Genomic DNA, 24,603 nt, shown 5'->3' on the forward strand with positions numbered 1-24,603 from the left:
GCAATGGAGCTATGAGGTGAGTGCGGCAGAGGGTCTTGGATGGCCTATGGTATCTGGGGCCTGGTAACTGGACGTAGTTCCAAGCAGGATGGAGGGCTATAGACACCCCTGCTCTGCCTAGGGAGGTAATTACCCAACATGTGTGCTGGGCATGAGGTGGGCTGCTTAGCCCGTGGCTGCCACAGCAGCAGCCGGCTGATTCATTCCTCCACCTGCAGGAGAGTGGGATGCTGACGGGAGGAAAAGAATGCCTCGGCTCTCCAGCTCGAAAGGGAGCTCTGTGCCCCACGCAATAGCCTCTATATATTAAAATGCATACTTTTTTCCACCACTTCACCTGTATGCAAATTTGGCACATAGAAGAAATATGAGAAATCCCGTTGGCTTGCTGAGTCTTCACTTAAACTCAGTTTCTTTGATGATCAAGGCACCACGCCTGCCTGTCAGCGACATATGTGCGCTTGACCACATTATACATTGCAACTTCCCTAATAGTAAGGGAGGCACTGAAATACACATTGAAGATGCAATTTTGTCAGAGATAAATAATGATACAGAATAAAATGTACATAAATATTTTTAAACTACACAGAACTTGGGATTTGAGCTTTTAATTTATAAATTATATTATCTTTAATGTTATTTATTAAGAAAAGTGAAACCATGAAGTAGAGCGTACTAGCTGTTACGTTAGTCTGTTAATTTTAAACATAATAAACAGTCATCTTTTAGTTCAGAACCATTAAGTCAAGCAAATATTGCCAGCAAGTTTAATTTTTACTTAGTAATGTCAAGAAAGAAAAACGGCTTAATACATGACAAGCACTCACAAATATGAAGATAGATTTTATCAGCCTCATACATAAATATATTCTTACTCATCCAGAATGTATGATAATTAATACTAAGAGAGAAAAAAAAATCTCAGTCATTTCACCTCAAGTTTATTAATATGGAAGAGGATGGCAAACTAAAAGGGAAGTTTTGTATTTATTTGCAAATCTATTGCCACAAATTATTTAATGTACACTATTTGCAAAGCATTCAAAGTTAGAAGCATAGCTATTTGGGTATCAGGAAAATTCCCAATAACCCCATGAGAACCGATTTCTGTAGCTAAATCCCAAGACTACCCTAAATAAAGGAGAAAGATCATATACTACAGAACATAACTGAGGAGACTGTACCACATACAAAGAGGCAACAAAAGGGACTGTATTCATCCTGTAGAAACTGCAGGTTTGTAAAACATGGAAAAAGAGAACAGAGTCCTTTTGGAATTGGGGGAAATTTTCTCAGCCACCTTTACTTATAAATATACTTTGCTTTTCAATGAGACTTTACTGTTTCCATATTTCTCTTTTATATTTCCTGTATAAATGGATAAGTGAACCAATACCTTAGAATTGTTCCTCCATTCCTTATTTTCCCTTTCAAAACACAACAGCCAGAAAACTATTGTGATGAAAGAACTCCTTTGATCTACCTGAATATCTTCATTCTTTCAGGCATAAAGTGCCATATATTATTATTTTAGGTAAAACTGATGTTGGCTAATATATACCTAAATATACACAGAAATGGCTGAATCGCTGGAAAGGTTTTCATACTGTGCTCACATGAAATGTGTGTCTGATTTTTCATAAATGGTTTCAAGCACCATTTGAAACCAGCATCTCAGACTAGGAGGCCCATGGGACTTTGTTCACAGGACACCGGGGCACCACGGGGCTCCCAGGAGTGTCATAATTAGACACTTCATTTCAAGCTGTGTTTCGGTGCCAAGGTTTGACAAAAGCCCTCGTCCAACTCCAAGAAGCTGTGATGTCCCCTCCCCACTTCCATCTTGCTCTTAGCTCGCTGCAGACACCCCAGAACGCAGCACCTATCAGTCGTATGTCCAAGCCCACAAAGTTGTATGACTGGGTTTCCGGCCGTAACAGTGGTTGCGATGCCGTCCAACCTGTCACAGGTGTCCTTCCTTATTCTCCAAGAGCTGGACTCAGAGCTGCCTCGAAGCAGTGGCTGCCGATGAGTGGAACCCTCACCCCAGAGCTGATGACATTTCAGGATGGACCGGGCACCCTGCATCAGTAAAGCAACCTGAGCGTTCTCCAGCTCCTGTGCCCTAGCCTGATGAGACTCTGTGAGGTCGTCCACGGCTCCTGGTGTGCTCAGGATGGTCTTTCTCTTGCTCTCTCACCCATTTCTTCAGTCATTAAATACTCCTCAGCATCTCACTGAGTGTGACAGCATGGCAGACGAAACAGAGGTTACAGGTTTCATGCACAATCCTTGACAGCAAAAAAAATTAAAATCTAATAAAAAATGATCAACTGTATACAATTTTCCACAAACACACAAGTACACCTGGAAAAGAATCAGAAGGCTGCACCCCAGAGTGTTGTGGTGGCTCACGCCAGGGCTACAGGCAGGGGTGCTGGTGAACATTCACCAGTGGCGCCCTGTCCTTTAGAGAAATAATCCTAAAATACTGGCTCACACATCCACTTGTACAGGAAACATGGAAGAGAAATAGGAAAAGAGTAAGGACTCATTGAAAAAAGTAATATTTATCAATAAAATCACATCCAGAAAACGATGAGGGCCCCACTTGGCGGCGCCGCTGACCTGCATGGTGTAGGCGTGCACACGGCGGCCTGCTTCAAACTGCCACGGAGTGTGCAGCTCACGGTTTCTGCCCCGTAAGCTGGCATGGGCTGCCCCACAAGGCACGCCACTGACTGGCTGGGGCTGCTCTTCTCTTTCATACTTTTATTTTCTGAATGTCTCTAGGTACAGCAATGGTCGCCCTCCGGGGCAAAAATTAAATGGCCAGAGATAGACGTGGAGCAAGACGTCTTCTCTATAACCTACTGTGCCTCTTACATTTTGAACCATGGGATGTAGTTTCAATTCAAAAATAAATATAACATTTTTTAAATCCTCAATAAATATTTTTTACAATTATGATCAAAGGCAGTGCATGGTACTTTTAATGTCTCATACACAATTAACACATATGTAGATACGGGAATCATCTGACAACTAGGTAAGATGCTTCCTGCTAGAATCGGCAAAGGAGCCGCCCACACAGGACGACTGCACTGCAGGCTGACGGAGGAGGACACTGGTGGAAACTACTGGACACCAACGGGAAGCCAGGACAGGCTTCAGGGAGCTACGGAGGCCAGGACTGGGACAGGCAGAGAACGGAAAGGCGCGGCGGGCGGACCCTGAGCAGATGGCCACGGTGCCTGGCACGCCCCTCCTGCCGGGCCATCTCGCTTGCCTCCACCTCTGCGGGGGGGAGCGGGATTCCCGCTGAGGCTCTGGGCGCCACGCCTCCCTGCGGACTGCGGCTTCGGAGCAGGCTGTGACAGCCACGCGCTCAGCCCGCACGGGGTCAGCACTGAGCCAGGAACACACCTCAGGAGAGGTCAGCGTCCCCTCCTCCCCGGCCCCTTCGCTGCTGGGCCCGCGGCAGCCCCACTGGCCTGACTCAGAGGACCGACTCCAGCTCCCGCACGCACGTCCGGCACCGGGCCCGCCCCTCACAGAGCGACTGGGAAGAGCTCCCCGCGTGCAGATACTCCTCAGTGCACTGGGAGCCTCGTGGAGAGCCGCACCTGCACCCAGGCCCTGCAGGCGAAGGGCGACAGGTGACCGTTCCCCGGCAGGCACCCGTCAGCACTTAACTGCTGCCTGGCCGGCGACCCTGTCGCGCGCGCACACACTCACCCATCCAGGCACATGGTTTGCACTGGCTCATCGTAGTGGGCACCTCAGCTAGTTCTACTGAGAAAAACTAGACACTTTTTTGGACACTTTGGATTTTTTAATGGTAGATGTGAGAATTGGTCACCCCTGTTTTAATCTGTATCTAATAACAGAATAATCTTTGGTCATTAAAAATAAATATGAATATTTATTGGTATGGGGAAATCTTCAAAATATTTCGCTAGATTTTAAAAAGTTGTAAAATGTCATTGCACGTGTAAAATGGTGTATGTACAGTATGATTTAATTACTTAAACATTATTAAATTAGTTTTAATTTTATTTATTTAATATATTTAACAGTTTGGTATTATTGAATTAATATCATTAATGTTAAATATTACTATTCCTTCCTGAGGAAAAGAGTGGCCCTGCTCTTGGGCACTGCTGGCCACTCCCAGGCAGAGGTGGCATCTTTATTCCACCACTTCCTGATAATAGGCTCCTCAGTTTCTATAATAAATGTCAGAAGTTCGTCCAAATCAATTGCTGTTGATACTCAACACTTACCTCTCACCTGTCAACAAAGAATAGCTGCGATTCAGGTGTTTATCGGAGAAGTCTGACTTGGAATCAGAATTACCCTCAAGAGCTACACTGAGAAGTCATTTACATGGAACATGAACATGTTCTGTTCTCAGCATCTTATCCAGGAGGCACCACCGGCTTTCGGGCAGGAAACCCTGTCTGTAGAGAGCGTGGCTGCTCACTCCTAGGGCCTCTGGGGCCGTCCTGCTTCAGGGACCCTCACACCCACATGCATGTTACTAGCATCTCTGTAGATTTGCCTTTTCTGGAGGGCACCGTGGCACAATGCCCTGGCTGAGACGAACCTGTTTCTCTAAAGACACCTGGTGCACCTCGCCCTAAGAGGCCACAGGAGAAATAGGTCTCAGAACCAGGAATAGTGTGTTCTCTTTATCATCCAACTGGGTTTCTATTTTCTCTTTGCCCTCATTTTCAATTTTCATTTTATTTTTGCCTTGTCCTATAGATATCTCTGTAAACCGCCTTAATATTTTGTGAGAGGAAGCAGGGAATCCATCAATAAATGTTCAGGAAATGACACTGAGGAGAAGGGTGAGCATAAGCCTAAGGTGAGAGAGATGACTTCAGCAACAAAAAGAGGGAAAAAACAGTCCAGACTGTAACAGGAGGCCTGTCAGGGGGCAGAGGTCAGGTGGTAACAGGAGGCCTGTCAGGCGGCAGAGGTCAGGCGGTAACACGAGGCCTGTCAGGGGGCAGAGGTCAGGTGGTAACACGAGGCTGTCAGGGGGCAGAGGTCAGGCGGTAACATGAGGCCCGTCAGGGGGCAGGTCAGGCGGTAACACGAGGCCTGTCAGGGGGCAGGTCAGGCGGTAACACGAGGCTGTCAGGGGGCAGGTCAGGCGGTAACACGAGGCTGTCAGGGGGCAGGTCAGGCGGTAACACGAGGCTGTCAGGGGGCAGGTCAGGTGGTAACACGAGGCTGTCAGGGGGCAGGTCAGGCGGTAACACGAGGCTGTCAGGGGGCAGAGGTCAGGTAGTAACATGAGGCCTGTCAGGGGGCAGGTCAGGTGGTGGTAACAGGAGGCTGTGAGGGGGCAGAGGTCAGGCAGTAGCACAGTTGTACTGGCAGAAACTCTGACTCAAGGACCAGAAGAAGTGGGTTCAGGTCCTGACTCTGTCACTAACTGGCTAAGAGATGCTGTGAGGAAAACGGCAACGAGAACCTCGTCTAACCAGCTCCCACACACACCGAGGGACAGCCTCGTGCAGACACAGGCCAGCAGGGGCTCCACAGCCCTACCGGGTTTAAACCCTGACCCACATATGTATGCCAAGTGTCATGAATGAGTCTCTTCTTCTCCTTGCTGCTCCCCATCACTGCCCCCAGCTCTTCCCGCAAGAAGCTGGGAGACCAGATGCATTCTGATCCCACAAAGATCCAAGAACACAGCTGTAAGAGCTGCGGTCTGAGAACTGGGCTGAGAAAGGAGTTACCTGTCAGTGAGTAGAACTATAAGACTATTAAACTCTAAACCCAAGCAATTTCCTAAAGAAAGAGAATGTAGCATTTTGGGAGCTATTCACAAATTAAAGAGAAGCATGTCTGACTGCACCTCCGAGGAAGCTACCCCACGAGGGATGAGCGACAGTCAGCGAGTTGGGCGGCCGCGCACCCGGGGCCGCAGCGACTCCCACTCCCAGGCTGCCGGCAGCTCTCGCAGGCCGTCTGCACTCCTGCGTGACGCGGCGAAGCCATCCTCGGGTTGAAGCCAGTCTGGCCTTTGTTTACTTGTCTTTCATGTGCACGTCTGACCCCACATGAGGAAGGCATGGGAGGCACCAGCGGCCCCACTCACCTGTGATCCAAGTGGTGCAGGGAGAGAATGACCCCGGAGTTCAAGGGCACCTGCTTCAGGGTCACCAAGACGGTGAACTCATGTTTGCTTCTCAGCTTCTGAAAAAGCCGTTCAGCCGTAGCAGTGGACGCTTTTATACTTCTGGGAGTATCTAAAAATGGAAACATACACTAAATGGACTAGAATTTGGTTTATAAAGTCACTTTACAAGCAACACCACCCAGAAAACATCACCAAAGAGCACCGAGTCCCCAGCTCTCCTGGCCAATCCTTTCAACAAGGGGGACGCAGGATGGTGACCACACGAATCACTGAGCTTGGCATCTTTTTTCAAAAATGGCACCTTTGAGGCAAAGGACCAAAGAGGTGAAGAGGTGAGCGCTTGGTCCCGGACGCCAGGACGCCAGCGTCAACGACGAGAGGTGGACTTCCCAGAGCAGGACCCGAAAGGCCGCGACAGAGCCACTCAGCGTCTCTGACACCTCCTGACAGAAACTGGATTTAAATCTCATGGCACCTTCCACACTGGTGTCTTTCCCAAGAAGGCTTGCTATAGATAGATTTTTTAAAGATCATTGAAATTAGTCACTCTGAGCCTTCTGTGCAGGGGATGAAGACCAAATTATCTTGCCATATTTGTTGAAAGAAATACACAGAACTTAATTCCCATGATCCTCTCCTCAGGCCTAGAGAAATTCCGGCCCGGGGGGAGGGGGGTGCCTCAGAGAGCAGACTTTCATCTCGGGCTCCACTGTGGAGTCTGAGCCAAGCCCCAGGGGACACAGGGGAAATAAACAGAGACAGAAATGGGGTTAGTGGGCAGGAGAGACCTGTCAAGCCATCTGCTAACTGAGCATAAGGCTCTCCTAGTCATGCGTGTGCCAAGGGCTGATGGGAGCCAAAAACACAGTTTCTGTTACCAAATAATTCTCTTCTTTCCTATGTTTAGGACCAGGACCACTAGGTAAATAGTTCTTAGTGAGGAAACTACAGCATTTGCAGAGAACAAGCCTTCCTTGTGCCCGACTGTCCAGACTGCAGAACATTGAGCACCCGGGGTCCTGGCCCGCTGAAGGCCAGCGGTGCCCTGGCCCCCAGTCACTGGGACAGCCCAGAGTTCCCCCCGACGAGCCCAGCGCTCGCTTGGGGGCCGTGCAGCAGAGACCCTGCCGAGAACCACTGCCCTGATGAGGCAGCGATTACGGGATTAATCCGAAGTTCCTCCTTGTTAGCCCCACAGTTTATGGAATAAAAATGAAATCACCTGGTCTGCGTCCATCCCTAGGAATGCACAGACCTGAAGAAGCCCTTAAGATACCCAGAAAATAGAGGAAGGGACAAGTAATCCCAATACAGTAACAGAAACGCTGTCAGATAAGCAGGCACAGAATGCTGCCAGCTCACGGAGGGAGGAGCAGCCAACACGGCGGAAGTACGGACCGCATAGGACAGACTGCATCCCACCAGGAGGAGCTCACCGGGTACACAGGAGGGAGGGCGTTCCAGGCGTAGGAATAGCGTGTGAAAGGGCAGGGTGTGGCCCAGACGGGGACACCGAGGGATGGCCGAGATGGCGAAGCTGGGCTGCATGGGCAGGCCTCCGCGCCAGGCTGACGGCCACCTGCAGTTTCTCTCGGCATTATCAATTTACCCTCTTGGTAAAAAACAAACAAAAACCTCGATTTACACTGAAAAACAGTCCCTCCCACCCACAACTTCCACCGGGCTAATCAGGCTTTTGCCAATCCCCGTTCACAGCAATTGATTCATAACTGCACCTAAGTGGGTCAGGACAGGCTATTTATTCAAAGTTTTCTTTTCCAAAAAGAAATTTCCTCAGCCCCACTCAATATTCAAGACTCAAAAGCATAACAAAGACGTGCGGTCTCTGCGGGGGTCAGCGTGGGGCTCCTCCCCAGGCCCGTTGGGCTGCGGTCGGCTCTGGGGGGGACCCCATACCCTCCTCCTCGCCCCAGCGCGCTCCCTCCCTCAGGGAACCACACGAAATGGGCTTTGGGAGAGCGAGTCATCCAGTGTCAACTCCTGATCAACACTAATTTACGCACAAGGGAGTCACTCACAAACTTCATTACTTCATTTAAATCTGACAGATAAAAGTGAACCGAAATTAAATTGTGAGCATTTACTCTGCTTCTCCCTTTGCGGGCAGGCAGAGCTTGAACAGCAGGCTTTGTCCTGCTGAGAAGGATGATGGACGGCTACGCACGCGACGGAAATGCAGAAGGGGCCGCACTGGGCACAGAGACGGGGGGCAGATGCGCAGGGACCCCGGGCGTGGCAGTAAGAGAAGAGAGGCCCGGGGGGCGCGCGGCGGGGCTCCAGGGAGGGGACGCCCGCCGGGGGTCTCAGGGAGGGTCCGCCCCCGGCGCGCGGGGCCTCCGCTGATGGCCCGTCGGGCTCCGCTGCCCCCGGGCTCGGCCTCGCAGGAGGGCGGAGAAGTTCTGGTACTTCGGCAGGTTTTGTTTGTCTTTTTCTCAGACTGGGTGCAGGACCGACCTTGGAAGGGAAGGGCGAGCAGAGGGGGTCGCATCGGTGTCGGGGACGCACGTGCAGGGCGGCGACGCTGAGACGCGATGCAGGAAACCGGTTTTCAAACCCGGTCCACCTGCCCTTTGGGAGAGCTGCTCTGGTGGCCACGGGGAAGGCCTTTGAGGAAACAGGAACATGGAACCCAGGGCGACGGCCCGAAACCCCGGCAGTCCGGGCCGCCAGTGACCCCACGCCCGCACAGCGGACACCCCGCGCCGCTCCCCCGGCTGCCCGCCCCGCGCTCTGCCGAGAGAGGGGCCGAGGCCACGGCAGCCGGGACGCTCGCAGACGGACGCAGGGGGGCATCAGTGCGGAGGCGACCCCCGCTCCAGCCGGGTGCGGCGCGCGGTCCTGTGGGGGCTCCGTCCAGCTTGGCCCTGAAGCTGACCCACCCGTGCGGGGTCACGACTCAGGACAGCGGCTCTCGCCCTGCCCAACCTCTCCTCCCGGCCCACTGCCCTCTAGATCGCACCCTCTATAAGGGCAGGGTGACCTGCAGGAAGGGGGACCCTCTACCACAAACATGGCCAGCAGGAGCCCCCCGTTCAGCTCATGCTGTAGCGACAGGAAAAGTAATATTCTTTTCCATTCCGATTAACCAAGTTCATTGCACCGAGGTTTAAACACTGGGGTTTGCATGAACTTCCTGCCTGTGCTGCAGTGAGGGACGGTGGGAAGGCAGGCGGGTGCAAGGAACCTGGCCCGACTTACCACAGCCTCAGGGTGGCCTCACCTGGCGCCCCCAGCCCAGGGGCCCAGAGCACAGGGGAAGTGAGCAGGAATCCGATGTGACAGAAAAGCGCACCTACAGGAGGCGCACGTCTCGATGACACCATCGTTTCCAGCTCTCTGGGCAACCACCTCCCACCAACCCTCACCCACTCTGATGATATTTAAATCCACTGTTCTCCTTAAGCACATGTTTGTCAAAAATTCATTATGCCTGAATCCAGAAAGGACTTGATGGGGGCCCGGACTCTGTGAGTAGCATCAGAATAAACAAGAGAGGTGAAAACAGAGAATTTTAGGAAGTTGAAGTTAAAGAATTGGGTTACTGATAAAACACATGAAAAAGGCAAAAGGCAAGGAGAAAATTGAATCGAATGGAATCCAAAGTTTCTACCTGAGAGACCAACTGTGTGTGACGGCCCCCAGACGGGATCCAGTTGTAGAAACGGGCCTTCCAAGGTGCTGGGGGGCATGCAGGTGGAAGCATCCAGTAGGAGGCCAGCTCTGATCTTGAGAGAGGCATCGAGGTTGGCAAGACTGATTTAGAAATCACCAGAATACCAGACCTGAGGTCACAGGAGTGCAGGAGCGAATCACTGGAATCCCAGGAATGGGAGGTGACGAAAGGATGGACTGAGAACACTGAGTCTGTCACACAGCAAGGACAACACACATGCACACATGCATGCATGCACCCACATGCATACGCACAGACACGCACACACATGTACGCACATACAGGCATGCACACGCACACATACATGAACGGTGCACACCTGGTGCTCTGCAGCATTTATCCTTCAAAAACGTGTACTTTGTTCTTGGAGCCCACATTCCCTTTGTTCCCACAAAGCCCTGGACACTCAACAGGGGCAACCATGACTTCATCCCTGCCAATGGGTAAACAAGCCGAGGAACAGTTGTGTGATTCCCGCAAGGCGCCCACATGCTAAAGCTGTTATGGGACTGACAATTCCAGTCCAGTCTCCTTCCTGCTGTTTGCACTGCCTCTTGAACATGGCATCCTCTGTCCCTGCCCAACTGCCACTCACAGACAGAAACGCAATAAGGCACGGCCAACACAGAAAAATCCAGAGAACCTCGTATACAGTAATAGTTTTAGTTCCTCAATTGACTAGCTTAGTAGTAATTTTAAGAAAGGCCACTTTCCCCATTTGCATTTCTGTCTCCCCATTTCTAAATTAGTATCCCTGCCCTGTGCCTTCATCCCAAGGCTTATATAATGTTCAGAGAACTTCTGAGTTCCCAACATTATTACCTTAAGACCCAGTTCTGGCCCTCACCAGAATGCCAAGTCAAGGAGACCACCACGTGAGAATTCAACTTCATTTTTGTTACCCCTTCAGTTTCCAGAATCAGTCATTTAATTCAGGTGCATGTTAAGCCATTTCTCAACAAGGTCTTCTGTTAGGAACCAAACAGAGAAAAATAAAGTGCGGCAGTATCAGATCAAACTCTGCACCCAGAAGAATGAGGTCTCTGGGCCAGCGTGGCATGGGGACAGCACCATGTGCTGTCTGGTGGGTTGTGACACTTTTACTCTTTCAGGCAATGGGGCTGTGAGCCCCCCAAGATGGCCAAGGCCATAATACCCTCGTGGTGATTTTCTGAGCTGACTTGGAGTCCAAGTATCCCAGACTGAGCCACAAAACACCAGTTTCCACATTTGAAAATTAACATAAAAGCCTTTGGCAACCAAATTATTAAAAATAAAATCCTGCCTACCACTCTGTTGCCACAGAACTGTGAATAACCATTCTTTATGGACAAAGATCAATGTTAACTGAATTTCCTTTCAAAAAAGGGCTAGCAAAGATCATTTGAATTACCTCTTCAGAGAAAAACACAGCCTGAGAAAAGGGGCCCCAGGATGCTACTGTCAAGCCCAGGAGAAAAACTTACCAACACACCCAGGCTACCAGAGGCCCTTTTAACTGGACAACTGCTTGAGTTTAAAAGAAGACTTTGTTTCAACATTTTCCATTTTGATTGGGTGCAGAGCCTAAAAAATCCCACTAAAACAAAGCGATTACAACAAAGTATTTATTTTTAGTCGCTAGACGTCCAGGTTGTAGTGAGGGGTTCATGTGTGGATACTGCAACAATTTGAAACCATGGGACTGTAACCATGGGCTATGTGTGCTCCATCAACACCGTTACAGGGGGAGGGGAGCAGGAGAGAGACTGGTTTGTTTCCAAGCTGGACTGGCGCTTACAGCACTGCTGAAGGACAGCAGACATGGGCGTTTACGGAATAGGAGAGTCAGGTTGGAGCTTCTTTAAGTATTTAATACCAATTATTAATATTATTCTTTGTTTGGATTCCATGCTAACAAGTAACTTTCTGATAGTCTCCCACATCTTCAGAGGGAGCAGTGGGGATCAACCAGTATGAGCATTCTCGTTAATTTACTGTTACAATCTTCACTGTAGATTAAAATTAAAATTGGCACAAGTTTTGGGATGAAAGTACAGCATAGGGAATATAGTCAATATTACTTCTGTATGTTAACAGAGAGTAACTACACTTATTAAGGTGGGCACTTTATAACGTTTTAAAATATTAAATTGGCACTTGAGTTTATAATCAGATTAGGGCTTTTGGCTGGTGTGAAGCAGACCCTCAGGACTTCACCAGTGAAGTTAACAGGCTGTTTTGTTAACAGCAAAATTAAGAGGATAAAAGAGCCAAAACAATATTCCTCTTTATCATCTCCTCTCCTGACTTAAATACCGCCAAGACGAAGACCAAATAGGCAGAAATGTTCCGCAGGTAAAGGGTGATGGTGACAATATGATATCAATGACTATGATGATGTCATCCAAGCTTTAATAGGTCGGTTCGTTCCCCGACTGACCCAGCCTCACTCTCTGTACACAGCAGTCTCAATGACACTCGATCATCACTTGAACAGACTTAAGAATCAGTAATTTGCTTGACCTTCATTTAAACCAACCCAAAATGTTATATCAAACTGAACTCAGATTGGATGCATGGAGTTTGTCAGCTACAATCACAAGCCAATGTCTTCAACATACAAGGAAAATCAAGTTCATGGACTCCATACTTTATGGAACATGTTTCTGTCATGACTAAAACCACTGAAACCATGAATAAGTGAAATGTTTGGATTTCTTTAAAAAAGGAAGGAAACTCAAGCTTTTGCTGGTCTTACCCTTAACAGTAGGTCAAAAGTCTCAAATACACCCTTACAGACTGACACGAGTTGTTGGTATAGGAGGTATTGTAAGTTAACAAATTACTCACCTTATCATTAAAGTGTACAAATTCATGAACTAGGTCACTTTTCTCTCATGTAAATTATCGTATATATAGTACCTAGCCATATCTTAAGTACACACAAAATTACTGTATCTTAAGTATACACATATTCATATAAGGTATTCATCTATTAAGAGATTAACTATAAGTGCAAAAGAGAAATGAATATAAAAAAGTTTTAAGTGAAAATTGAATCACTGTCATTTCTTTATTTTCTGTGAGGTCTAATCAAGTATCCCTGTAGTGCCTGGGAGGGAAAGGGGAGAAAAGAACGTCCATTCAAACAGCCAGCTATCTTTTTATCCACACATGGCTTTGCTTTAGGAGAATTATTAGTGTAAAAAGAGGAAAGAAAACATACAGGATCAAGGTGAGATTTCTATTATAAATCTTTAACATTTAATTGATACCTGTTAATTGATAAAAATAGGGAATAGGGATCTATAGGATAGTCTTAAATCTATGAAATGTGAAGGTTATAAATTATGCAACCTCCAATTGCAAAAGCAGATTCTCACAAAATCTTTGCTGAATAGCCAAAGATAGTATGTGGTGCCCCATCAATTATGTAGCTGAAGTGCTGAAATGCACAATTTCAGCTCCACCTAATAGGCCAAGTAGACCTGAGACATCAATTTTGGGAGTTCATTCTGCTTTTATCTTTCTTTAATTGCAATAATCAAATTACTTTAGGATAACAAGACTGCAAAACATCAGTTATAATGATTAATCACCCCCATCAAAATTGTGCTACTTTTTTATTATTTTCACAGCAGGGGAGTAAACAGACTCATAAAGCTCCAAAGGGCACATAGCCCAGTACAGCCAGTTCCCAGTCTAGAGCTTCAGACGCCAGCCCTTCGTCAAGCCCTCTGTTCCCCACGTGGCGTATCTGCCTCCCCTGGGTTTCTGAGCCAGTTATGATGATGATGCCAGACAATGGGGAGTGGGGTTCAGAGATTCAGCAAAAGGGAGCGCTGTGAATGTGCGCAGCCTCTGAGGTAAACCATTTCCCAGCCCCGCCACGGCGGCCCGATCCACAGAGCTGGGCCACCACTTTGGTTGCCAGCCCAGAGCTCTAAACCCCGCCCTGCACGCCCATCTGCTTTGCTGAAGCCCTGATGCTCTCAGGATCCTGCCGGCCCTCAGGCACGGACGATCCGGGAGAACGCCAGCGCCGCCAAAGGACACCTGCCTGACGCTGGCCAGTGGGAACTACTGGACTTGCCCCATTCACCAGGCTGGAAACCTCCCCACCCCCACCCCTCCTCCCACCCTGCTCCCACCCCATCCCACCCCTCCTCACACCCCGCTCCCACCCCATCCCACCCCTCCTCACACCCCGCTCCCACCGCATCCCACCCCTCCTCACACCCCGCTCCCACCCCATCCCACCCCTCCTCACACCCCGCTCCACCCCATCCCACCCCTCCTCACACCCTGCTCCCACCCCCACCCCTCCTCACACCCCGCTCCCACCCCATCCCACCCCTCCTCACACCCCGCTCCCACCCCATCCCACCCCTCCTCACACCCTGCTCCCACCCCCACCCCTCCTCACACCCCGCTCCCACCCCATCCCACCCCTCCTCACACCCTGCTCCCACCCCCACCCCTCCTCACACCCCGCTCCCACCCCATCCCACCCCTCCTCACACCCTGCTCCCACCCCCACCCCTCCTCACACCCTGCTCCCACCCCATCCCACCCCTCCTCACACCCCGCTCCCACCCCATCCCACCCCTCCTCACACCCCGCTCCCACCCCATCCCACCCCTCCTCACACCCCACTCCCACCGCATCCCACCCCTCCTCACACCCTGCTCCCACCCCCACCCCTCCTCACACCCTGCTCCCACCCCATCCCACCCCTCCTCACACCCTGCTCCCACCCCATCCCACCCCTCCTCACACCCTGCTCCCACCCCATCCCACCCCTCCTCACACCCTGCTCCCACCCCATCCCACCCCTCCTCACACCCTGCTCCCACCCCATCCCACCCCTCCTCACACCCTGCTCCCACCCCATCTCACCCCTCCTCACTCCCTGCTCCCACCCCCACCCCTCCTCACACCCTGCTCCCACCCCATCCCACCCCTCCTCACACCCTGCTCCCACCCCATCTCACCCCTCCTCACACCCTGCTCCCCACTCCATCTCACCACTCCCTCAGAGTTTTTCCCACCCCTACAAGTTTTTCTAAATTAAATGCACTATTTAAATGCTAATAGTATCCCTGGATAAAGCACAGAAGGTTCACTTTCTGTCTAAGCTGATCTCTGGACTTCACTTTGCTAGAAGTTATATTACCTCCACTACTGATTTATCCATTCCCAGTGGCTAACATCTAATCCCACCCAGCTTGTGCCTCTCCCATTTCAGGACCCAGATTTTTCCCTAAGCACCCATTCCTGGGTGAAGGACTGCCTCCGGCTTCCTGTTCACTTTAATTAATTCAACAAACATATGCTGAGCACGTGCCCCACGTGGAGCACTCGGCAGTGAGGACCAGGAATGACCCAGTGCTATGACCTGCCTACCTCCCTGCGGCTCAGGCTGCTAGCTCCTCCCAGAGCAGTAACTGTCCCTCTGTTTTAGTAATAAAACTGACTTTTATCTCGTCCATCTAGAAACTACATTCCCTAGTTGCTTTTGTAGCTAAAGTGGCGAGGTGACAAAGTTCTGGTCAACATAAACGACATGTGCTACATCTAGATTTTATTATTAGGAAGAAATGGATTGTCCTCCATTCTCCTTCCCTCAGACTGGAGAAGGAGCGTCATGATCATAAGCCAAGTTCTTCCTCAAGGACCAGGGCGCCAGGGCCCTCGAGTGATCCCACCCAGCAGAGCCACCTGCCTCCCTCCAGACTGTCACCGGGAGAGAAACCACTTCTTCCTCATCCGTCTCTTTGTTATGGGATTTTAGCCTGCCCCCTAAGTAACACATCACTCCCAGACTCCCGTGACTCACTCAGGTGTTCTTTAAAACAAGGATCAGCAAAATGTTCTGTGTAAGGCAAGAGTCAACAGTTCAGGCTTGCAGGCCACATACCTCTTTTGACTTTTTGTTCTCAACAGTCACTTAAAAATGTGAAAACTGCTCTTAGCTCAAGAGGTCATATAAAAATAGGCCCCAAATTTTTATCCTGCAGAGGCATAGTTTACTGACCCCTGGATTCAACAAATTTAGATATAATTTCCCCTATAAAAAGGGAATTTTATTTACCTTTAGTTAATTACATTTATGTCTAGAAAAGACCAAACAATGTGGTGAGAGGCTTAATGAGAGCAAGTCTAGCTGCTCTGCCAGCAGTAAAAGGAGGTGACCATCACGTTAACTGGCTTCCCTGGTTCCTGGTGACACACACTGGGGGCAGGGCCTACCTTCTCCCACTCAGCAATGCTCTCCAATCACAGGTACCAGTTTGGCCCAGTCCATGAGGGAAACAGTAAGTGTGGCCAAGTGTCTTGTTCACTGACAACTGTGCCACCTACTTCTATGCCTTTTCATAACAGTGTACTATCGTCTGCTCAGATAGCAAAGGTTATGTACTTATTTTGCCTTCAAATATTCCTTTGCACAGATACCTGATTTAATATTATGATTTAAAAGGTGGAGAAGATAATAACCCCAGTGAACTGAACCAGAAACACACCAAAAAGTTTACTATAGTGTTTTATATTGTTGTGTATTAAGACCAAAGACTTGTTCCTTTGCCCTTGGAACACACACTGGTAGGTCTGCATGGGGTCCCAGACTTGTGAAGAGAACTCGGTCCTCTGCAGCCCCCTGGGGTGAGCACGCCTCTAGATAAAGGAGAAGCAGGGGCCTCGGTTAGTGGCAGGTTCAAAACGTCCCTCTCAGATCATCACAGTGTCAGGTGAGTAATTTCTCAGAAGTGTTCTAAATTTCTAGAATGTCAGAGAAAATAATTTCTAACTGGATGGCCAGAAATACATTCCAGAGCCAAACAACAGCATCGGACTGTGGTCTCTCAGCCCCAACATCAGTTTGGAGGCAGCTGTGTGGGCACATACCCAAAATGTCCATAACGCTTAAAAAATTAATGTTCTTGGGGGTTTTTTAGCTCTTTATTGTGTAAAAATTTTTAAAGCCTACACAGTGGCTTTTTACCCTCTTCCAAATAATTTCTTCATTGCACTTTACCATCTTCCAAACAGGATAACCAAGCATAAAACAAGCCTGGAGCTACACTGCACCAGCTACAAAACTGGGGCACCCAGCCGTCCACCTTCCGGACAAGGCCCACTTCTGGGCGGTCCTCAGCTCACGGGGCTGCAGGGGCCGTCACCGCTGCTCAGTGAAGCACCACTTATACCTTCCTGTTTCTTTTCTAATTGCTTTAGACGCTGTCTTACATCCTCAGGCAGACTGATTTTAATCTCCTTGAGGGCAAGAATGGGACGTTAAACTTCACTTCTATCCCAAAAGCCACCAGCAATTATAGCCCCAACAGAGTAGAATTCAATAAATATTCGTTGGTAGAATTGAATTAATTTTCCTTACAAGGTTTGGCAAATAAAACAACACACTTACCTTGGCTGCCTTGTCTGGGTAAGAATAAGTCACTCCCTCTCCTAATTCTCCATGGAAGCAATCTTTACAACCCTGGACTCGCTGTGTGGCTGCAGGCTGCAGGACCCACTGACAGCCTCACATACGGACAGTCCTGCACAAAGGCTTCCGGGAGGTGCTCGGAGGCATGGCCCACACTAATTCCCAGGTTCGACTAGCTCGCTGGCCCAGGCTAAAAGAATTGTTAGGGCTTAAAATTCTACTGAAATCATAATATCTGAGTATAGTTTCAGACAAGCTACTATCTTTCACCCCAGATTATTATATTTGACTGCTTTTCCAAGTCACATATTTCCTCCTCCTTGATTCACACTCTGCTTCCAAAAATTGTTTTCTTTCTAGCATTTGGAAGATAAAACAGGCATTCTTAGTCCACATGTAGATATGGCTCTGAATTACATACAGATAAGATACATTTCCATCTCTAATTTAGGAAATTAGGCCCAAACATCAAAAATATATTACTACTTAAATACCAACATCCAAAGATTCATTCACGTGATTTCCTCATTTGCATACCTTCTCCCCTCATCTGTACAATCTCACATACAATCTCAGAAATACACTCCAATTTTGTTTTTCTGCTGATTTCTTATTTTTAGCATCTTGTTTATTGTTCTCTCTTGATTCATAGAGTATGTGCACAAATGGTAGAAATGCAGTCTATCGATACACGTGGGTGCACACATACACATACACATCTTTGCTACCATCAATTTGCAATTTGTACATGTGGCTGTTTCCAAAACATCAATGATTGATCAGTTTTTAGGACTTTGGCCTGCGTTTTTACAAAGAAACAATATTACACATTATGGTTAGGCCCTTGGAAGATTCAACCTTCTAAAATACACTGTGGCTGATTTAAATCCATAAATCCTGGTATCATGAACCTAGAAGGCCCCAGACGGGAACCACTGCTCAGGCTTGCCAGCTGCTAAGCAGGGTGCCGGGACATGAGCCGGGGCGGCCCGCTGCTCAGGTCGCACTCTCAGCCTCCACAGCTGCAGAGAACAGCACAACAGCTGGTGGGCAGCAGCCACTTGGCCTGGCCAAGCGCCGTCCCACACCTCCTCATCCCATGACCACCATCGCTGGGCATGTGCACGGCTCCCTTGGAAACCAAACCTACAGGTGGAATTCAAAGTCCTTTTCTTAACAAGTTGATTCATATCTTCCAGATACTTTTGCAAATATTTTTGGAAGATTCAACTACATTCTAGTTTTCCAACAGCCAAGGGCCTGACTTTTCTGCCCACTTAGGTAAAAGCAACATCCTTACAGAACTAAAACATGGATTAAACTGTCGGCAAGAAATCAATTCGGATTTCCATGTAGGATTAAGGACTTACTGTGCCACACTTACTATAATATCCCCAAATCACCTTAAAGCAGAAGCGTAAATCACTGGAGGGTAGCTTCCTAGAGGCGTGAGCCCCGGGAGGGAAACCGCCTTTGTGGGGCTGCGCGGAGGTGGGGCAGGCGGCACCTGACAGCAACGCTGGAGGACGCCTCACAGAGCCTTGGCCCCTGACACAGCAGAGCGCAGCCCAGTTACCCTCGCATGTTAAACATTTACCCAGAACTGAGGGCCAAGGGGTTCCGTTTCAAACCCTTCGTGTCCAGAAACTGCAGCACACAATACTCCTACTGAAGGCCCACTGAGAAATGTTCCAGAACCTGGTGGCACGGTGCTTCCAGAGCACGGAGAGGGTGCGTGAGGTGCTGCCCCAGAGGGCACGTGGCAGGCCAGAGGGCGCCCATGCTGTTGACGGCGTTGAGAACCGCCAGCTGCCCGTGGGGGCAGCTGTGAAGAACGGCCTTCATGAGCCACATCAGCCATGTGGGGACAGCACTGATCCTTCACTGCACAAATGCCCCTCCCACTACATTTCAAATAGGCAATTTCTAGTAAGTGTGGGCACTCGGAGTCAGTACACATGACCATCTGTGCGAGCTGCACCATGCTTGACATAAGCAAGTCACTTAACCTCTCTGGGCCTCAGGGCCTCAGCTCCCATCTGTACAATGGAAACAGTAAGAGTACATAGGTCATTGTCAGGACCAACACACACAGACCACTGAGAAAGTGGCTGGCACCACACTAAGTTCCCAGTTAATATCTCTACAGAAACACACTTTGATGGTCAAAGAATTCAAATTGGTGTGTATGAATAAACTGGTGTGTGAATAAATAAATAAATGATGTGAATAACTGAACTGGCAAGTCTCAGTGCCAGATAACAGGACACGCCTACGGCTCTTCATTTTCATCACATTATGAGTGATACAAAAGTCACGGGAAGACAGAACACTTCTCCACAGAGCAGGCTGGAACAGTGATTTCAACAGGCACATTGTCAGCTTTTAGCAGCCACAACTGTGATGACTTTGCTCACCAACCAAGTGGGAATATGTGCGACTATGCACTCTCTCCTCCGGGGCTGGGGGCGCAGCTCAACATGTGAGGAGGAGGAGGACCTGGCGGTGCGGGAGGGCGATGTTCACAGTGTGAGGAGGGGTCTGATTCAGTGCGTCTCCCACACCTCCCCACACGCACTTCAATCTGTGCTCTGTGAGCAAATCTGTATTATACTGCTTCCCATTCTTGTTATGATCTTTGTAAAATTCATCTTATTCCTTTATACCATCTGTGAAGGATTATTCTCTACTGTTGTCCTAACTATGCTTCTGCAGAATATTCACGTGCCTTTGGGAAACCTTGCTAACCCCAAACAAAAGTTTTACAGAAAATTATGTTCCTATAATCTTTATTAGAAAAATCAGTCTATGTTTATGTTTTCATGCTACTTAGGACAAAGTAATAAAGAAACATTGTACTAGAAGAAAACAAAGATGGCCTATTACATACAAATGATATTCAACATAAGTCGTAAAAAAAGAAATATTTGTAACCAATGACCCAGATCAATACTTTAAGCACCCGTAAGATGTCCCTTCATAAATATCGATTAAGAACCTGAGCATTCACATATACAACCAGGAAAATCCTGCACTATCCTAAGAATAATATCAGCATCTGAATATATGAATAGTATAAAAAAAAATGCTTTCCAAAAAGGGCCCTTCAGTTCTATACAGAAATAGTAATGAAATGTAACAGGTAATGACCTAACGCAAAGCTCTTTCTCCTGCTGGAATTTTTTTCCAAACTTCCGGCACTTACTCAGCGAAGTTCTCACCGGAGGCCTAGCAACCCCTCTGTTTGCTGTCAAGACCACACTCACGGTGAGAAGTGTTCATAGTGACTCCACTGGGAAGGCCTCACTTCCGCCCTCCTCGCGCACGGCAGGGCTGCCTGCCTGCCATCTGGACGCAGCTTTGGCCTGCTTTCCTGGCAGCTCAGCTTGGCCACTCTGCTCACCCCAGGCTTTCTGAGTCCTCAGGAACAAGGGCATGTTTGCAAGACAGATGCCTCAGGCCCGGGTTGCGTTCTGACTCTTGGAAGTCAGTGCTGTCTCACTGTCACTACCTCTCAGCCTCACCCTGGACCCTGTGCCATTCGGGCACAGCATCTCCTCCACACCACCTGCACGCATCCACTGAGCTCCCCTGAGCTTCACAAACTGCCCAGAACATCCTTACATCAGTGGCCTGTTGAACAGGCACCTAGATGCTTCCAGAGTTCCGGCTGAATCAAGCATCAAGCACCTGTTTTGGAGGCAGTCCTGAAGACTTGCTGGAGTTGGTGGGGCAGTGGTTTATCCCTCAGGGTGCCCATCCACGAGGGCTGTGGGGCTTCCCCCTGAGGCCAACTTACCGCCTCACACAGCAGTGCCCCTCACCACACCGCCAGCTCCTTGCAAACCATCCTCGGGTCTCATCCATCCCAGGTTAATGGGACATACTCCCTGACATGCCTTAAAACTCAATAAATGTGAATGGATTAGGAATAGCACTCATTTATAGAGAACCTTCTAGGTACCAAGATTTTACATTTTTGTACAGGGCTATGCTAATCTTCCCTGCATCCTTCCAATTTTAGTATATATGCTGCCGAAGCAAGCACAAGTCTTTACATTTTTTATCTCACTCAGTAGTCCAACAAGGAAATGACTGATGACAAAACTGATTGTCGGCCACCACAGAATCCAGCCTCCCCAGGGATGAGTGGACAAATGAAGAGGTGAAAGACTGAATGAACAACAGAAAATCTTTCTCATAAAGCTCTAATATTGCAACCAGGGATCAGTCACCACTTGCTGACTCTGTCTCCCATTCCCACCACTTCCACTCTGGTTCAAGCTCTTGACACCCCACCTGTGGCCTGATGCAACAGGCTCTGCTCCCTGCATCCAGTGTCTGCCTCTCCAAATCATTCCGCAAGAGTGTTTATTAAATGGCACATGCATAGATGCGCTCCTAAGAGCCCGTGGCTTAACTATAAGCAGTGTATCATTTTGTGACTTAGGACAATAATTTTTAGGATTAGTATTAATACACTTCTGAACATCTGGAGAACCACCTTCTGGAGGGCTGTTCCTGAAACTTCGGGGCCTGCCTGACGCTTCTGTTTCTAACCACACTGACTCCAGCAGGACTGTTTTGATTGCCAGAAATAAACATGAACACACGCTAATGATGCTTCAGGCTGAGAAACAGCCAAGGGATATCACTGCGGACCGAGCAGGCTGAGCAGTCTCCACAGCCAAGTGAGGGGAGAAGAGGACCATCTCACGGCACGTGGACTGGGCTTAAAAGGGCCTGCACCTCACCACCATCTTATGCCAAACAACAATTCAGTTTTCCAGCAAACATTACCTATCATATTAAACTAATGTTGATTTGCATTTACAGCTTTGTTTGTATTAAAGTTGTAATTCGCTCTGATTTAAAAGTAATATAGTTGTTCTTAGCACAAGGAATTTAAACGTTGTCATTTAGTTAGGGAACAACACAGTACAAATAATTTAGGTGCTTAAAGGGAGTCAGCAAGAATTTCTCTCCCTGGGAAAAGGATTATACAATACATGAATGAGAAGTACTGACTGGACCACCCCAGGCCATTTCACACACTGGCCTTTTTTTAAGTAGTTAATGTCTCTCTCTAACCAAAACATCAAAATCCAGCTGTGCAGAACAGTTTTGGAATGCATACCTATTGCTTTGATGTTGAAATGTAGTTTCCTAAGCAAGGCTCACTATTTTTCTTTCTAAGTAGCATAATAGATACAGTACCTCTTCTTAGTAAGCTATGAAACGCAGGTGTTCCCTGACCAACAGAAATTTCGATCACTTGTTTATGGATCTCTACTTAAAATGAATTGTACTATGAGTAAGTCAAGGTGCTCCAGGAATTGTATAGCAATTCATTTCTCTCCTTTCCTCCAAGGCAGGAACACCTCAAATCCACGGAAAAGAGCCACCTTGTAAAATGCTGAAATTGTCTTTCTAAGGCAGGTGTTTATGTGTCTCAATTTGAGGAGGTAAAAAGTAGTTTTCCAAAACACGATGAGCAGGCTGAACCCTAAGCTCGATAATTTTAATATTTGGAAAGTAGTGGGTTTTCAGTTGTCATAATGACCTACTGGGGATGACCGTAATAATCATATTAAAATCCAAAAATTTAAAACAAAGAGTGAACACTTGCGTGTTGGGCAAAGCCTCAGAAATCTATTAGTTGAAAGTACACAGGATACAAGAGAGCAGAAACTGGAGGCTTCATGGTGTGACATTTCAACATTACCAGTCTCTCTGACTGCCAGAAGTAACGGAACTTCTTGAAGTGTGCCCCCACGGTCCTCACTTGTGATGTACCTTGTCTCAACTTTCTATAGACCGAACACTTCAATACTAGATATTTTCAAGAATCCGATTGACTGGTAATAATAACAACACACTTTTCTTTCCAAGAGGATAGCATACTTCCCATTCCAGTCATGCAGCGATGGTTATGAGACATGCCCTGTACTACACAGAACAGTCAAATTAGGCAAAATACAGATACTATTTTCAGACATTGGACAATAGGCAGCCCAGGGCTGCAGTCCTTGAGAGAAGCTTGGCTTTCAGCCCAGGTGCCCCTTCCAAACTGAGGCTCAGGGGAGCGGGTGGAGCTCAGGGAGATGGCAGCAGTCTTTGCTGCAAAGAGGCAGAGGAGAGGTGGGCGGAGGCAGAGCTCCAGGAATCAGCATGAAGCTCCAAGAACCTGCGTATTTCCCAAGTTCAGCCGGTTCCCAAGCTCTGCAGGCCCGGAGCGAGGCCCGACTAGAGTGTCAGAGCTGCTGAGGAGCGTGAGCCAAACAGGGCCTCCAGAGGCACACGGTGCTGGGCGGCGCCGCCCCTCCGCCCCGCCGCCCCGCCGCCCCGTCGCCCCACAGTGGGGCAGGGCCTCTATACACCGAGAGCGCTCGGGCCCAGGAAGGCCACGCCTCCGGAGGGGAACCATCCGTCTCTAGGGTAACAGCTGCTCTACAGCCGCCTCAGCAAACCTTAACACCAAGCTCTCACAGAGCCATGATCGTCCTCCCGTAAAGTGACTGCCTATGAGAAAAAACTCAGCATCCTTCAGAAGACAACCCAACGCAGCAGAGCGCAGCGGGCCTACGAGGGCCAACCCAGCTGGCAGGCAGGAGCGAGAGGAGGGGCAGCCGGAGGGGCACAGCGCCCGCCGCAGGCGCACGGTGATCGGGACAGCGCGTGTCAGGAGGGCCGGGAACCCGAGGCACAGGCGTACTGCCGTGGCCAACAGATCTGGACTAAAGCGCCCAAGCAGTTCGGTGGGGAAAGGAAAACGTTTTCAGTAAATGAAGCTGGGAAATCTGGAAGCCCGTATGGAAAACAGTCATCCTTGAATTCCATCTCATGCCATAAAAACAAAAGTAACTTCAAGATACGTTATAGACCTCAATGTAGAAACTATAAAAAGCAGAATCTACAAAATTTCTAGAAGCACAGGAGAGTATGTTTGAGAATGTGGGATAGGCAAAGATTTAACATACAAAGCACAGAAGGCATTGACCATAAGATAAAAAATAAAGTGTATTACATCAAAATGGAAAACTCCCACCCATCAAAAGGCTTCACTAAGAAAATTAATAGGCAAGTCTACTGGGCTGAAGGTGTCCCCAAAGTTCATGTCCACCAGAACTTCAGAACAGGACCTTGTTTGGAAGTAGTGAAAATGAGATCGTACTGCATTAAGGTGGGCCCTAAATCCAACGACAGGCGTCCTTATAAAGGGCCACGGTGCGGACATGGACACAGAAACAGACATAACACAGAGACAGAAGAAGGCCAAGCGAAGACAGAGGCAGGGCTTGGAATGATGCAGCT

At 48.6% G+C, this 24,603-nt stretch overlaps 1 protein-coding gene and 1 non-coding gene across 3 annotated transcripts in view; both read right to left on the minus strand.

Moving 5' to 3' along the window:
* Positions 1-24,603, minus strand: part of NELL2 (neural EGFL like 2) — a 265,794-nt gene that overhangs the window by 217,490 nt on the left and 23,701 nt on the right. For both annotated transcript variants that reach the window (XM_036889431.2, XM_036889429.2), the window contains exon 3: positions 6,125-6,275. In XM_036889431.2, the coding sequence (XP_036745326.2) occupies positions 6,125-6,275 (151 nt within the window). The remainder of the gene's footprint in view (positions 1-6,124; positions 6,276-24,603) is intronic.
* On the minus strand, positions 21,230-21,337 carry LOC118914605 (U6 spliceosomal RNA). The gene has a single exon (XR_005025684.1). It is a non-coding gene; the product is annotated as a U6 spliceosomal RNA (small nuclear RNA).

The sequence above is a fragment of the Manis pentadactyla genome, chromosome 14 (genome assembly GCF_030020395.1).
Source record: "Manis pentadactyla isolate mManPen7 chromosome 14, mManPen7.hap1, whole genome shotgun sequence".
Taxonomy (NCBI): Eukaryota; Metazoa; Chordata; class Mammalia; order Pholidota; family Manidae; genus Manis; species Manis pentadactyla.